Source organism: Tasmannia lanceolata, unplaced genomic scaffold, assembly GCF_043159265.1.
Source record: "Tasmannia lanceolata isolate RefF3 unplaced genomic scaffold, GAP_Taslan_0.1 ptg000044l, whole genome shotgun sequence".
Classification (NCBI taxonomy): Eukaryota; Viridiplantae; Streptophyta; class Magnoliopsida; order Canellales; family Winteraceae; genus Tasmannia; species Tasmannia lanceolata.
Window position 1 is genome coordinate 20,368,790 of NW_027518721.1, and position 17,641 is coordinate 20,386,430.

General features: G+C 40.2%; 1 protein-coding gene across 1 annotated transcript; it reads right to left on the bottom strand.

Annotated features, from left to right (window-relative positions):
• Positions 1–3,718: 3,718 nt before the first annotated feature.
• On the bottom strand, positions 3,719–16,377 carry LOC143863496 (5'-3' exoribonuclease 3-like). Its single transcript, XM_077374172.1, has 24 exons — positions 15,983–16,377; positions 15,743–15,848; positions 14,208–14,284; positions 13,919–14,110; positions 13,603–13,722; positions 13,421–13,483; positions 12,758–12,889; positions 12,451–12,615; positions 12,166–12,243; positions 11,948–12,058; positions 10,686–10,751; positions 10,436–10,582; positions 10,205–10,300; positions 9,951–10,046; positions 6,812–6,882; positions 6,492–6,620; positions 6,342–6,418; positions 6,219–6,259; positions 6,029–6,103; positions 5,793–5,932; positions 5,557–5,658; positions 5,409–5,484; positions 3,821–4,056; positions 3,719–3,777 (listed from the first exon to the last, which is right to left on the bottom strand). Exons 1-24 carry the CDS (start codon positions 16,163–16,165, stop codon positions 3,774–3,776), a joined length of 2,583 nt encoding a protein of 860 aa, XP_077230287.1. The 5' UTR covers positions 16,166–16,377; the 3' UTR covers positions 3,719–3,773.
• Positions 16,378–17,641: the final 1,264 nt, after the last annotated feature.

Below are 17,641 nucleotides of genomic sequence, written 5' to 3' on the forward strand. Positions count from 1 at the left end.
GGCTTTGTTAATAATGGCGGGGAGGACAGATACCTTTTCAGCTCGTCAAAGGCAATCTGGCATTCTTCGGTCCAGGGCGCAGTTTTGAGGCCCTTAACCGCACTGAAAAAAGGCAGGCATCTCTCCGCCGATTTGGAGATGAAGCGACCCAACGCCGCTATCATTCCCGTGAGCCGCTGAACTTCTCTGATGGTTTTTGGGGCGATAAGCTCCATCACGGCTCTGATCTTTTCTGGGTTTGCTTCTATCCCTCGCTGGCTCACCATGAATCCTAAGAACTTCCCCGAACTGACACCAAAAGTGCACTTGGTGGGGTTGAGTTTCATGTTGTGCTTCTTTAGGACCTGAAATGTTTCTCTGAGATCAGACACGTGGTCTTGTGCACTTCGACTTTTGACCAGCATATCGTCCACATAAACTTCCATGTTTCGGCCGATCTGGTTCTGAAACAGTCTGTTCACCAGCCTTTGGTAAGTAGCTCCAGCGTTTTTGAGGCCGAAGGGCATGACTCGGTAGCAATAAGTCCCTTGATCTGTGACGAATGAGGTCTTTGGTATATCCGATTCGTACATCCTGATCTGGTTATATCCGGAGAAGGCGTCCATGAAGCTCAACAGTTCATGACCCGCTGTGGCGTCGATGAGCTGATTGATCTTCGGGAGCGGATAACTGTCCTTGGGACAAGCCTTATTCAGATCAGTAAAGTCGACGCAGGTTCTCCACTTTCCATTAGTCTTCTTGACTAGGACTACGTTTGCTAGCCAGTCCGGATATCGAATCTCACGAATGAAGTCAGCCTTCAGAAGCCTCTCCACTTCTTCTTTTATTGCCTGTCGCCTTTCAAAAGCAAAGTGTCTCCTTTTCTGTTTCACCGGTCTGCAGGTTGAATCGACACCAAGCCTATGAGTGCTGATCTCTGGATCGATGCCGGGCATATCGGCAGGAACCCATGCAAAGACATCTGCATTGCCCTGGAGAAACTCGGTGAGTTGATGTTGAATGCTACTACTAAGGGAGGAACCGATCAGAGCGACTTTCTCACCGTCCTCCGGGCACAGTGGGATGGAGAGTAGGTCCTCAGCTGGTTGAGTACCCCTGAGTTCGTCCCTTACATCAAGCAGTTCGATTGGCAGTGATTCCACTGCGTTTTTTCCTTTCAGTGCCATTGCATAGCACTCCCTTGATTGAGGCTGATCTCCGCGAACTTCCCCCACGCCATTAGGGGTTATGAATTTCATTTTTTGGTGGTAGGCTGAGGCGACTGCTCGGATCAGATTCTGGCCAGGCCGTCCCAAGATAGCATTATAGACCGAGGTGGCCTTCACTACCAGGAAGTTAACCATGGCGAACGCTTGACATGGTGAATCTCCGACAAGAACAGGGAGCTCGATCTGTCCTACCACTTTTACGACCTCTCCGGAGAAGCCGAACAAATCTGAGTTCGCCGGCCTTAGACGGTCGTCGCCTATCATCATTTTCTCGAAGGCATGGTAGTATAGAATATCCGCTGAGCTCCCGTTGTCCACAAGAATTTTCTTTACCTCCCAGTTAGCAACGAGCATGGTTAACACCAATGCATCGTCGTGGGGCAAAATAAGGCTGTCCAGATCTGCGTCCGAGAAGGAGATCTCATTCTCCGTTCTTGACTTTTTGCTGGTTGTGTGAACGGCGTTAACTTGCCGTGCATATGCTTTTCGAGCAGCAGAGGAGGTGCCCCCAGCGGCTGGTCCGCCCATGATTGTATTGATAACCCCCCTTGGTTGAGATCGGGGTGCCTCAGGCTGCGCGTCGGTGACCTGAGAAGTCTTATCCTGAGGAGGGGGCTGCTGTGATCTTCGAGGGCTACGGCCCTGGGGACTCTTTCCTTTGCGCTCTTGGGTGCGGCCGTCATTCTGGATGTATTTTTTCAAATAACCCCGGCTGATCAGCTGCTCAATTTCTCCCTTGAGCTGCCAGCAATCCTCTGTGTCATGGCCGTGGTCCTTGTGAAACCGACAGTACTTTGAAGGATCTCTTCTGTTTCCCTTGGAGATCATTCTAGGCGGCCACTTCACAAACTCCTCCTCACTGATCGCCGCCAGTATGTGCTTTCTAGAGGTATTGAGAGGTGTGAAGTTCTCTTCTCTTCTCTGAGGGGGTGGAGACTTCTCTTTCCTGGGAGGTTTATCCTCCCTACGCTGTTTAGGCAGATTCTTCTCTTCAGAGGTTATCCTCCGGTTTGAATTAAGAGCTGCCAGTGTTTCTTCCACTGTTATGTACTCTTCTGCCCCGGCCATGAGATCCGCCAGTGAGTGCGGATTTTGCCGAGCCACCGCTCGACGAAAATCATCAGATCTTGCACCGGTGAGGAGTGCGTTCATAGCCGCTGAGGGATCTAAATTGGGCACCTGTAGTGCCTCCCTGTTGAAGCGGCGGACGAACACCTTCAGGGGTTCATTATCATCCTGTCGCAAGGCCATCAGGGATGCAGTCGTTTTCTTCGGCCTACGGCTACTCATGAAATGGCGGACCAGATCCTCTCCAAAATCATCGAAATTGTTGATGGAGTTTGGTTTGATCCTGGAGTACCAGTCTCTTGCCGCGCCAGTGAGCGTCGTTGGGAAGGCTCTGCAGATGAAGCCGTCGGAGGCGCCGTGGAGGAGCATCATTGTTCTAAATGTCTCCAAATGATCCACGGGATCGGTAGTGCCGTTGTACTGAGGGACGGCAGGCATTTTAAATCCTCTGGGTGCTGGAGCACTCAGGACATCACTAGTGAACGGCGTTCTGCTTGAGAACGCTCTGGAGGCGGGCCGGCTCTGATCCTTCGCCAATTCCTCTATTCGGTGGTTCATCTCCTCCATTCTCTGTAGCAGCGGATCCGTTCTGCGGTCTGGGGACCTGATTCTTCCCACAAATGGGCTTGCCGCAGAACCGGACTGACTTTCCGGACTCCTACGACGAGGCCGAGATTTTGCCGGTGGCAAACGATCTTCGTGAGGCCGGCGCCTCTGCGTGGAGCGAGACCGCGATCTTTCGCGGTGATGAGGTTCTGTCTGGGCGTGCCTCACTATGGGGCGATAAACTTGTCTAGCGGAGTGATGAGTTCTGCCCTCCCCATGACGTGATGACTCTCCCCTGTGGACTCCTTGGGCAGATCGCGGGGCCTCTGGAGGAGGTGGAGGGGGTGCTTGAAGTAGTTGTTGGTACTGACCAACAAGGGCCGTCATCTGCTGGAAGAGGGCTTGGACTTGCTCCGAGGTGGGCACGGGATTGTGATGCTCCGAGCGAGAAAGGCTTTGGTCGGCAGATGCTGCCACTACCATCGAGGCGATTCGACCGCTCCGGGTCCTGCGAGGTAGCGCGGCTTGGTCGTTCTGCGCAGAAGCTAACCGCGCACTCTTGCGCCCTGCCATTTTTGTAAGTGAGATATGTAAGAACAGCTTTTAGTTCTTGGTCCCACGGATGGCGCCAATCTGTTAGACCTAAAATCGGTAACAGGTACAGCAGTGGCGTAAGAACTGAGAGCGAGTGACGAGGGAGGTTGAGTATGAGTCCTGTGGTGAGTGCTTAGTCCTGCACAAGGCAAACGAGGTCAGAAGACCAGACCGGATTTTAGTCCGGACAGGTCCTTCGACACTCAAGTCAGTATGAGCAAGAGTGAAGGGAAATGTCAGTTTTTAGGGAGAAGAGGGTTTTTAGCATTACCCGTTTGTCTGAGCCCTGTTTCCCTATTTATAGGGAAAAACGGGTGAGGTGTCCTGGACAGGTGGCGGCCTGTGAGAGGCTGGATCTCACCTACTCTGGGACAGGTGGCAGCCTGTGAGAGGCTGGATCTCACCTACTCTGGGACAGGTGGCAGCCTGTGAGAGGCTGGATCTCACCTACTCTGGGACAGGTGGCAGCCTGTGAGAGGCTGGTGTTTTCACACCCCATCACTAAGATTGTATGATTCTTCGGAAAAGATAGCAATGAAAAAGAAGTAAACAAGTATGTGTACCTGGAACTCTGCCTTGGTTGCCAACCCTCATACTCGTGCCAAAGCTGTGTTGTCTGTATATCTGCTTCTTCTATTGTCTGCAAGCAATTCACAGGTACAACAAGTAAAAATCCTTGAATTTTACAAAAGTAATTAAAGTAGTCGAATTAGGCCCAGAAAAAATAGAATCAGCATGATGATATTCTGTATTTGAACTTGTTTTCATACAAAATGACAGCCCATGATTGCCTTCACAACTCTTATCAACTCAGTAACATGAATCTAACTCCAGCACAACCTCAGAGGTAAGGTAAATAAATAAGCTTGCGATCACATAGAGATATCTGATATTTCAATCATTCTACATGGATAGAAGCAATTACAAAGAAGGGTTGATAATGGAGTTTGCGATTTGTAATTTACTACACCGATCTGTGTATTTGCAAGTAGAAGAATCATTCAGTGACATAACTGACGCATCAACAGGACCCAACTCTAATAGTAGTCAATTATACTGAACTGATAACTGTTTGACAAAAGCCACTTGACTAATAGTATCACTGAAATGTTGTCGTGGAACATACTTCCCCCTAAAATGGGTGAAAAAAGATGGTCGAATGCCATTCAAAATGGGTAAGAAACCAAACTTCCATATGCAACAAGTTAATAAATATTAGAACATAGCATCCACAGGTCATCCGTGAAATTGGTTGGTGAAATTATCCAGTCTCATGTTCCATATCAAGAGACTAATATGGGCCCTTTTGTGGGTTCATTGGTTGCAAGGGGAGATGCCAGCCAAATAAATGATGAACCACATACATATTTTCCAAACAAAAATGGCAAATAAATTCATTATGCTTTTTCCTCTCAGGGTACACCAAGATTGTTGTTGCAGCACCCAAGGATGCTTTGATTCTCTATTGTCATTTTCTCTGTCAGTGTACACCAAGATTGTTGTTGCAGTACCCAAGATTGGCTGTGATTCTCTTGTTATTTCGGAATTTGATGGGCCTACATAAGATCATTCACAGTGGATTCCATTTCCCACAATTAATCCTTCATGACATAAATGTAGTTTACCCTCACCTTGGTGGATTCAACATGTGCTCCCCCTTAATACATCTACTCTGTTACAATTATAAATTATTACTGGATTCCATTTCCCACAATTAATCCTTCATGACATAAATGTAGTTTACCCTCACCTTGCTGGATTCAACATGTGCTCCCCCTTAATACATCTACTCTGTTACAATTATAAATTATTACTGTTCTCCTTTTCATTAAAAAAATACTATTTCTGCTAAATCAAACTTTTGGGTTATAGGGTATAAGTTTCTTTTCACCTTAGAGATGCTGTAAAGGAAATTGAAACCCCAAATTCGCACCTACTGTTAAACTAATAGACACATTGAACAAATGCAGGAGCAAAAAAGGTAGAAAATACCCTGGGAGGAATTTTCACATTTTCTGGTGGACGAGGAATATGATCATGGCTTTCTGGACCCTCATACAATGCAGATCTACATCACGAGGAGAAAGATTTAGCATAAATATTTTACAAAGATTTTTTCCAACACCATGAGGAAACTTACATGACATCGTCCTCTGTGATGTCCTCCATACCAATCAATGGTGAACTGGATATTTTTGGCTGGGACGCCTCATCAAAAAGGCATAGAAAACCATTCAAGCCACTGTAGAAAAAACATTCAAGGACCAGAATGACTTGCCTATAACTTGAAACAAAATGCAGATATAGAATATAAACACCACAAAAGTAAAAAAAATGAAATAAAATAAACCAACAGACAGAAGGAACTAGAAATACCTTGTTTGGCTGCCAATGCAATCTTTGATCTCCACTCGTTTCTTTCCAGATATAAGTTCAGAAACTTTTATTCCAAAATCATGACTAGCCCTCACAAAAATCTTGTCAAACGTTTCAGAATTCCTGCTGATTTCATCATCCTGTAAGGAGTCCAAAGGTACAACAAAATGTCAATACACAGGACCATCCATGTCTCAGATTTATCAAATGTTGAATATCTAATAAGAAGGCCGCACCGTAAGTTCTTTTTGTAAATTCCTAGTCACTGAAGTAAGAAGCTCTTCCTCCACAAATGGCAGTTTTGTGACACCCTTTGACAAAATCATTTCATCAAGTAGTATTATGTTGGCAGCTTTCCCTCAAATCAGACAAGTATGCCTAGATTTTAACTGTATAATATAATGAATGCATGTGAAGAATTTTAACCTGCCATAAATAACGTTTGCCGTCTGTATCCACTTCAAAATCTGATCACAAATTATAAGTGAAACAAGTGAAACTTATGACATGGTTAATGAATTGTGATGTGCCCTATAAAATGATTCTTACCCGTAGGGTAGAACTGTTCAATATTTGGTTCCTTGCAGGTCATGAGATCCCTGTAAGCTTTAGGAAGTGCATGCGCACTAAAACAGACCATGTTTATGTCATATTCAAAGGAAATCAGAATGGAAGCAATGCGACACACGAAAAACTTACCTTCGGGGAGGAAGAACACCCATAAGTTGATCAAAAGGCTTAAATGGTTTACGCATTTCAAAACTAATTCGCGATTGAGTAAGGCCCTTGAGGTCAGAAGCAAAAGGACCATAATAAGAATTATAGTACCTGAAAACAATATCCAATTCCTATAATTTCAAGAACTAGTAATTTCAAGCCTTGGTAATGATAAATTCTCACAAGACACTTGAAGAAAAAGAACATCTACTCAGAAAAGAATTAGTTGACCGATTCTACTAAACATCGTACTGAAAATTGCATCTAGAACAATGTTAACCTTGATCAGAAAATCGACTTACCAAGTCCACGAGCACACGCCGCCAAAGTAATAATGTAAAACCCAACATAGGCCTTCAGTGTAGTTATGAACCTAATGTAACAAGAAGACACATCAACCAATGCAACCTACAGTTGTCTGTCTAGCTAATTATCCCAAAAAAAAAAAAGAAGAAAGAAAATCTTATCTAATAGTTCAGAGAAACATAGAATTTGTATGTGTTCCAACAAACTACACAGTGGATTAGAGCAGTTGCACTTCATTTTTTTTTTTAGAAAGATGACAATTTTCATTAATATTGAAATAGCATTCGAGACCAGTAGTCCCAGCCTGCTGATACAAGTATTAGTTGAGTGTCGGACATATCTGAGGTTTTACAAAAGACGAGAGGGCATTTTTGTCCTTCAAGAATCTAGGAGTACATTACCCTTTCCCATGGATCTATGCTAACTACAGATATGAAACTACTATAAAATCATCCCTGTTGCCTCCCGCCCTAGCTAGAGTATCGGCCAGCTCATTTGACGAGCGCCTGCGGTGTTCGAGATTCGGATTAAGTACCCGCATCAAATCCAGTATTTAGGCAACAGTCTCCTGCAATCTCCAAGGTCCCATTTCAGATTCAGAAGCCCAAGCCACTACATTTGAGGAATCGCCTTCCACTATGAGGGGACGTTGGTCATGTTCACATGCCCACCACAGGCCAAAAAGTAAGGCTTTAACCTCAGCCTCATTAGCATCACATATTCCACATGGTCGAATACGTCATAATAATTGTGGTAGAGGAATTTCTAACATGGAAAGAATTACATCATGGGGAGCGGTTGCACTTTATGTACATCAAGGAAAGCATTACTTTTTATACTTGTCTCCTTCAAACATGGCATATATAAGTTGGCATGTAGAAAGAAAGATGGCATATAATAGTAGGCATGTAGCAAGAAAAAAAGCATATAACAGTTGGCATGTGGTAAGAAAATGGTGGAGTGGCTTCGACATAAGTAGATGCCAACTCAAAAAAGATTTGTTGTTTAAAAAAAGACAATTGATTTCTAATGTGCACATAGATAGACTACTGATGTAGAGAATGTTTTCTCGAAAGAACCATATATAGGACAAAAAAACCCATAAACAAGGCACAATGAACAAAAACAATTAGGATGAGCAACCAATCCACGTTTAATTGATTTGATCTTCTACACTAGCTTTCAGAAATAGTGGACATAAATCCAACCCATGATAGGCATCCATCCAAAATTCTATTGAATTTTGTGCAGATACTTCTTCCGCACTCCTTCGGTGTATAGGGAATGGAGTTTTTGCCCTCTCTTATACGGTAAGCAGATACTTCTTCCGCACTCCTTCGGTGTATAGGAATGGAGTTTTGCCCTCTCTTATACGGTACAAAATAGTAATTGTCTAAATCATAGTTGCCGGAAACTTCCTAGTCGCTTCCTCGGAAACTCACTTCAGAACCTAAGTTCTTCCCGCTTTCCAAATTTAGGGAAGTGTCCTTCCTCGTTTCCTATGCATTTCCTCTTAATTAAGAGTACTTGTTCTATTTAGGTGATTTCTTCTTCCTAAAAGATTATTTTCTCTGTTTGATAGTGTGCTTAAGGAGTGTATTTAAAGAAAGCGTGCATTTAAAACTTGAAAACTCAGATTAAGTTTCAAAAGAAAATTGTGTGGATCGTTTTTCAAAAATTTAATATTAAATATACATGAATAAAATATGTGAAACTGTAAATTCCTAAAACTTGTAATTCTAATTAGTCGTGAAGTCTTCTTTTCTGCTTCAATCATTATCTATATTAACCCTTCCCCCTAACCTGCTACAATCCTACTCTTTCTATGGACTTCATTGCTTCTAATGACGCAAATGGCATGCTCGGTGTTGACATTCATTGACGATTCCCACCAATTTTCTATGTACTTTGTTTAAGGCTTTTTGCTTCCCATATTTTCTCTTTTCTAAACCCCTTGCTTCCCGCATCGTTTCTCGCACTCACTTCCCACCCTGGCAACTATGGTCTAGATCATGTAAACCTGAAAAGCAAAATGAGTAGTAACCTAGGAAAATGTCCTAAATACCAATGTTTGATTTTGGAAGGGTTTAAGCACCAATCCCATCCAATCATAGATCGGTCTGTGCTGAAAATAAAAGATTTTATGATATAAAGCTTTTGATTTCTAAATTGAATCCTACAGCAATTGTAGCAAGCGTTCAAGAAGCTAATGTGATGATCGATCAAAGTGAACTTATTTAACCTGTAACACATGTTTGAGCAAAAATGTTCCACAGAGCCGGTTAGTCTGGCAGTTAACCGTACGGTTCGTGAGAGTATGCATATGGCTATTTCCGCTTCAAGAAATCTTTGTATGGGTTTCAGTGAATTTAGATTTAAAATTCTGTAATTAAGTTCACTCCGATCTGCAATCCTCATATTAAAACAAGGGGGCTTTTGTCTGAGTGTGTGGATGAAGGAACGAATATGCCATGGAGATTATGAGTGATCATGGAAGGAGAATGTATGTAACAGCATGGCGTTAAGATAGATAACTGCTTGGTATCCGAGCAAGGCAGGATACAATATTGGGAAGGCCATGATAGGAGATTCATCTTCTATGTAGAAAGAAGAAATGGGCTCATACATGACTCACAGCATGGCGTTAAGATAGATAACTGCTTAGTATCCGAGCAAGGCAGGATTTAATATTGGGCAGGCCATGATAGGAGATTCATCTTCTGTGTCGAAAGAAGAAATGGGCTCATACATGACTCTCAACAAGGGAGATCACAGCATCTTAAATTTCAAAAGTTAATGTGGTGGGGTTAAAAAAGTAAATCATATTATACTAACTGAAGTAACCACATACTGAAATAGTTGTACGTGCAGCATGGTAAAAAAAAAAGACTGACATGGCACTCATTCCTCACTCAATACGAACAGTTCAAGATAAATATGAATTCCAAAGGAATAATGATGGTTAACCAAATTGGACGAGTAATCCAAGCTGATCAAAAATAATTATTTACGTACCAAAAACAAAATGGTATAGTAAAAGATAATTCACGTGCACATATTTAATATCCTTAACCTTGTTGGTGATAAATTATGCTAATGCATTTGGGATTAACGGAATTACGAAAAAAATCATACAATTTTTTTCCTTGCTGCTTGAATTTCAGTTGAGCTTTCTGCAGAAAATTTTTCTTTATAGAATCTTTCCTTCCACCCCGGAAGTCCAAGTTTGACCTGAAATTTTTTGTGTCCAACAAAACAATTTAAAAAATCACTAGAACTGTTTTTGCATAAAATCACTAAAGTCGTCTTATTTGTTGATGAAAACAAATGCTTGAAATATCTTAATCCAGACTCAAAAATGTAAAAGAATACTGAAATACAGAACAAACCATGTCTCTCTCCAAACTTCCATGCTTGAACAGGTCTGATTTATCACGAATAATTTCCTTCAGCTTCTGCATCAGCTCCTTTGTGTTTTGAAAGGCCTAAAGAATCAGAGAAGAGAATTGGCAGAAATATTGGCTCATGCTCGAAATAAAACTATGATCATCAGAACTAAATAGTAGTGACCTGTAAGATCACAACCACGATACAAGCTTAAGTCAAGTGGACAGACGTACATCATTATCAACACCAATTTCATCATTCTGAGAAATGGGAATGGTTTTTGAAGTTCTGGAAGTTGAAATTTTCTCATAGGACATCCCATGACTTCCCTGTCTAAAATTAGGCTCCAACACGCAGTCTTGGTGCATTGAATTTTCCATCTGAGCAGAATTACATCCCAATAATAGTTTAATGATGCAAGAGGGAAAAGTCATGATCCATTTCATTGGAATACATGTCAGGTGAATGATATCAGGATCTCACCGCATTTCCTAAATCATCTCCACCCACGGCTACTAAACTCTCATGCAACATCTTCTTTAGCTTAATCTGCAGAACTCAAAAACAAAACATTAAAGTGAAAAATTTTAGCAGAAGCTTTGTGCAATCTATTTATTCAGGATATCAATATTTTTTAAAACGACTGGCAGATTCAGTAACTACATGAGCTACTTATAAATTTCAGTATCAATAGTTCCACCATCTGCATAATATTTTCATGATTATATTTATAAATTATCATCATAAAAAGGATTGTGCGGGATATGAAGATGACCTAAAATCATCAAGTACAATAGTCATGTAGATTAAAATATCAGCATAAAAGAGACTGTGTGGAATATGAAGATAACCTAAAATCATCATTCAGTTACTAATCATGTACATAAAATAAATATAATAACGATAAGAAAAAAGCCCTCCAGTTTAAACTTAAGAAAAAATTTCCCAAATTTTCCCACTTCTCTCTATCCTGTTCCTCTGTGAATGCTCAACTCTTAGCTATGCGCTCTCATCTCTTCTCTCTCCTTCCTGATGGTCCGGCAGTTCAATGATCTAACTCTGAGATGCCATCTCTGGTAAGCCTTTCCTTTGTGAATCAAGGTGAAGGAAAAATAGGAAGAAGAGGGAGAATGAAGAAGAATGTTACAATCCTAGGAGCCTGCCTAGGTAGTAGGCATGGTACTAAGTGGGACCCAGCCTGGTATGGGACAAGTTTAAAGGGCCTAGCCTAACATGTTCCATCATCTATGGAGCTTTTGGTGCATTGGTTAGATACCTAACATTTTGTATCAAAGCAGCCACCAAGTCCCGTATTCGAGTCACGGAAGGGGTGACCTGTGGAATCTGACCCTAAGTGGCTGCTCTCTCATGCAACAGCCAGTCCATGAAATGCCTTCTACGATGGTCCCTAGAAAATCCCTGAAAACATATTACTAAAATTATTAGAAATTGTCACTAATTGTTCACACTTTTTCTATATTTTTCACTTCATGTTGCTTTCTCTTCACTTCCCTTTACGCTTCCTCATCACCACCATTGACGCTTTCTTAACCGCTAAAGCTTCCTGCATCTTCCCACTTCGCTTCTCGCATTGGCAACCTTAGTTTTTTCCATGGTTTGTGTTCCCACACAAAATATGAGATAAACAAAGGGGATTTCCATAGTTTACCCTAAAAGATGATTTCCATTTCATACAAAATACAGATAGCAGTGTTTAGTAATATGTTCAGGAAAGATAAACAAACCTCTCGCAATTTAGATCTTTTTGTGAAAATGCGATCTTCATATGAACCCACTGCAAGGATGAAAAGCGCTACTCTACTTAACTTCATATAGGCTGCCTTCTTATCTTTAATCTAACCATGTAAAAGAAAACTTTATTAGTTTCTTTCTTCGAATTAACAGAACAGCTATGTAGCATTTTGGCTACAGGTAAAGAGATAGGGAAAAGATTTCTTATTACTCGTTGCGAGTCAACCAAGTAGCCTCCCATTCTCTTAAACTCTGCTTTATAAACTGTCATTAGTAAATCTATTGCTCCCTGTAAAACACGGAACAGAAGGGGTCAATTACCTTCAAAAATTCAAGATACTAGGAAAAGGAAAGGAAATAGTTATGTAAATGTACCTTTGCAAGCTATAAAAACTGATATATCCAAGAAGACATGAATGATGATGCCACAAATTTGTGAACAAAATACATTGAAAGTTTGAAACCAAAGACACAACTTGCAAGCTAGGAAACAAACCTCATTAATTTCCAGGGACGGTAGACGGGGCAAAAAATCGTTTCCAGTGAAGAAACAAATGAAGATGAAATCATCTACAATCCGCTCAAAGTCGATCAGAAAAGAAGGGTCGGGAATTTTCATGTCCAGCTCCAAATATTCTCTTAAGATCCAAACATTCAAGAACTGTGCAAATGTAACAAATAATCCGGTAAACAGAGTTCAGTCACCCATTTTAAACCAAAAGATTGAGATTAATCCAAACAATCGACACCAAAGGAACAAATATGAACTGCAGTAAGGATGGTTAAGAGAAAACAGAAGAGACCTGATACGGCACATTAGCCAATGAACCACCTCTGAAACATCTCCCTGAGCTTGGTAATGCACTTCCTTCTTTACAAAGCCTCGTTACGGGGGACAAAATGAAGTTGGGATGCTGTTCTCGGGTTAATACATCCTAGATGATACCAGAAAAGACCGAACACAAAATTATCATTAATGCTGTTCTCAGCCAAGACCGTACACAAAACAAAAAGAAAAGACCCCTTCCCAATTACTTACCATATGAGAAAACGAATCTCTTGCTCGCTCTCTCACCAGTAAATATAGAATTTCTCCAAGCCCAACTCATAGTTCTAGTCTAACTAGGAGACCCAAATACTACCTCTCCACTTTCACTCCTGCAACTATATACTATGCTATATAGCAATCCTAGTTACACAGCGTAACTAGGACAAGGACAAACCCATGCAGAATGGGAAACAAGACGAAAACTGTGGGATTTCTCTTGTAGTCTCCAAGTTGACAGGTGAGGAGTACACAAACAGAAATTAAAGACGATTGACGACGAACTGATTGTAATATTTTGAGCTTGTTGCTTTGAGAGCACAATAATCTCTAAAAGAAGAGCCATGGAGAATTTATTACATTGGGTCACACACTCGTTTCAACCACAATGAATCGCTTAAGAAAGAGAGACTCTACTAACCTCTCTCAGTATGGAGAAATGTACTTCATGTGTAGCAAGAGCCAGCATTATTAAGTCGGCATCCTGACAGTTAATAAGTTTACAGGCTTGCATAATCAGCAAATAAAGCAGGAAAAAACCCCATATAAAATTCAGATTTCCAAATTAAAACCCTTCATAGCAAAAGGAAATTTTTTTCATACCAAACCATGTAAGCAATGGCGTGTATTTGGATCATAACCAGGAAGATTCCTTTGGAGGCGTATGAATGACATTATTTTATGCTCTCCTTCCCCAGGAACATTTGCATCAGAAATTATAACCTTCAAATAATTCAAAGCAAACAAAAAGAGTAACTATTTTGATATCTAAGGAGTAATTATTGTCTTTGTTATAATTGAATGTCAGAGGAATTTGTTTAAAAATGCTCTTAACACGAAATGAGTGAAAATCAAGTAACTGAAGTGACAGTCCCTTATATCTAGAAAAAAATTTCCTGAAGTCAGTTTTGCATTGAACCTTAATATTGCTCCAACCCGGATCACCATTTAGTCTCAGGTGAATATAGTACTTAAGGGCCTTCGACAGTTTATCCATAAACACCGTTCCCGGTGTAATCACATTAGAATCAGAAACTTCAGATTCCTGTTTTGGGAGAAGTATTTTCCCTTCCAGCTCAAATTCCCTTCTTAACTTTTCCTCCTCCTCTTCCTAAACAGCAATGTAAATGAATGCAATGTTGAGGACATGCACATAAGTAACAATCTACAAGATTACAAGTATTGTATGGAACTGAATGAAAACAGACTGCAATTTTAGAATTTAGTGCTGCTTGGAATCGCCGAGACCGCTGTTGGTTCATTTTTGCTCTGGGAGCAACTCCATCTGCATGCACATTTAAGCCAGAAAACCATTAAAAAGAACAAACATAATCAAATGGAAATGCAAGTGATTCCTCCATATATAATAAAATTGAAATGCAGTTTCTATTCTTCCATACATAGCGAACGAAATTGTTACAACACAATTAACAACAGAAGCTACATATACATAAGATGTGTAGAAACTATATACAGCAAGTTCTGAGGTACAGATACACATTACAAGAATCCATGCATTTCTTATTTGGCACTACATTTGATTCATTCAAACGGTTTAACTTGGTTGCCCCCACCATGGACATGGAAGAAAATGTTACTGATTGGGTTATCCTTGATAACCTACAAAATGTATTTTTGGCTATTGATGTTCAATTTCATCTTCATTTTTTATTGCAGACTCTTGGTCAGATGTTTGGATAATCCAATTAGCATTAAAAAAAAAATTTGAGCAAAAGATAACTATATTAAAAGTGAGAAGATTAGAAATCAGCCTAATTAAGCAATGCAAAGGTGAGCCCACAAGGAGGACGGCCCACATTGACATATGGTTGGAACCATCTAATGCTATTGTAAACACCCCATGTTGCCTTGAGGCCAAATTCATAATTTTCCACCATTAACAATCACAATCTAAACAACTAATGTCCTGTTTGATTTGAATTTTGTTATCCGAATGTGGGTCCAAAACTGATTATTGGACTCAAATTTCCTTCATTTACACAATTGGTTCTCAAAATCCAAAACAAAAAGGGCCTAAATGGTTAGGATTTCATACTAAGGCCCTGCTAGTTTTGGATTTTCAGAATTTGTTTTGAGTCCAAAATTAAATGATTATTAGACTTAAAATTAAACGAGCACAATCGAATCATCTAAATGGTTGGGAGTGCATACTCATGCCCTGTTTGTTTGGCTTTTGAGAATTGATTTTGTGTCCAATTATAAGTTTTGGAATCAAAATCAATCCCGAAAATCCAAAATTGGCTTAAGAAGAGGAGATTGGTGGGACCTGCATCGTATCAATGCAGGTCAGGATATCTTGGGGATCATAGACAACAAAATTATATGAGCCTACTAACTTTATTAAAACCTTAAACCATAGATTAAGTAACCTTCTTCATTCTATTGGCTCTGTTTGGATTGAAGGAAAAACATCTCTTGAGGAAAGTTTTTTGTTCCCACAATTTAGAGGGCAAAGATAAATTTTAGAGATATCTTTATAAAGTAAAGGTCCCTATATATAAAACTTCAAACGTAGTCATTCAAGTCACTATTTATATATGTAATGTAATCAAACAATGTAAAAGCATAAAATTTTGGAGAAGTTTTTCTTTTCCAAACTTTTTCAAAAAATCCCTTCAATCCAAACAGGACCAAACTATGTAGCCCACTTTGAAGTTCATCTTCCACAATAGTCCATGTAAAAGCACTCACCTACCATTGAAAAAAAAAAAAAAACACTCACCAATCGCCATGTATAAAAGCTTTCTAGGCCTCACAATACGGAAAATCTGATCTATGTACTCAAAAATACTCTTGAACACCTCATCGAAAGTTTTGGGTGGGAAAAGCTGCATGTAATGAAAAAAATATTAATAATAGTAATAATAGTCACCTTTTCATATAAGGTGTAATACCATATCCAAATTTATACATGTCACGTAAAAGAATAAGCATAGGAAAGATGAGAGAGAGTAGAACGAACATCATCTTCTGGATGAAAACATGGATGAATAATCCCATTCATATCCAAGTAAAGATTATCAAACTCCATCCCATTTGGATTAGGTTGAGTTAAATCAACCGATTCTCCTTTTTCTATCACTGCATTTTGAACAATCTTTGGATACTTATTTACCAACCATCGATAAAAAGATGGAACCCCCATATCTCTTTTGACACAAGTTGCAGTTGCATGTATCAGACTATTCACATTCAAAAGGAGAATTGAGGCAAGTATCAAACATTCATTCTAGAAATGTCTTTGAGATGAAAGATGGTGTAGAAAATCCAGGATCAAAGACACTAAACCTTTGATACACCTGAAGAACACAAAATCACAGCAAAAGCAATAACCCACAAAGAAACACAAATCACCAAAAGGAGATGGAGAGGAGAGAGAGAGAGAGATTCTCCAATAAACTATTCACTTTATAAAAAAAAAAAGAGAAAGGAAAAGCGTTTATATTCTTCATAAATCTCTCTCTCTCTCTCTCTCTCCCTCCACGCATCTCTTTTGTCCTTTGTGGGTATTGCTTGTTGCTTTATTTATTCTTTGTGTTAAATCAAGGATTATTAAAGCTTGTTGCTTTGATCCTGTTTTCTACATATGGAGCCTCTCTCTCTCTCTCTCTCTATAGAAAGATCAAGAGAGTTGTGTTAAACGATGACTCTTTTTGTCCTCGACGTTTCGTTTCACGATAAAACGCCGCCACAATATCTATTATATTATTCTTCACGAATTCCTACAAAACTATGATCATTTCTTTGCCATTTGAGATATGTATAGAGGTTAAGTATTGAGACGCATTTATTGTGTTTCATAATTTCTACTCCTTGTCATCTCTTCAGTAGCGGTAGAAAGCATTGTTTGATACTGAAAATTCCAAACCGTTGGATTTAGATTCCAGGGACATGAAATGAAACCTACATTTAAACTAATTTTTAGACGAGAAAAGGCTGAAAATGTCTTAACACTTGTGCTTTACACTTAGTGTGGGCATTAAAGAATTGAATTCATAAATAAGAAAATCGGGGATGACAGGCCATCAGGGGCAGGGACAGAGCCAGGAATCAGCTGGGTGGGGGCAAAATTGTTGTTATAGCATGTTGGGCCCACCAGTTTGCACTTCATGTTTGATAGGTGGGGCCACCATCTCCCCCTAATTAACCAATGCATAAGGTGGAGCCCACAATTTACACCTCATATTTCGATGTAGTGGGCTCATTATTTATACCTCATGTTCTGCACTCCGTAAATCATTCCATAGATCTTCACACTCCAATCTAATGGGCAATCTCATCATAGATTCGAGGGTTAGGATGATACTATGGAGATTACTTTCGTGGTGCAACCTATTTATATTGCGGCCCAACAAATGAACAGTTTGGATCATCCAATGAAGCAGGCCCAGAGTTTGAGAGAGAGTGCGAGAGGGGGGAGAGAAAGATTTATTAAAGAAAAACTTATAAGAGTGCTGCTATGGGGAGAGATTAATTTAGGTGACCTCCCTTGGCTGAGAGAGAGAGAGAGAGAGAGAGAGAGAGAGGATTTATTAAAAAAAAACTTATAGAGTGCTGTTATGGGGACAAAGAGTGGATCTGAGAGTGTAACCTAACAAATCCCCATATGCCACATGGCATA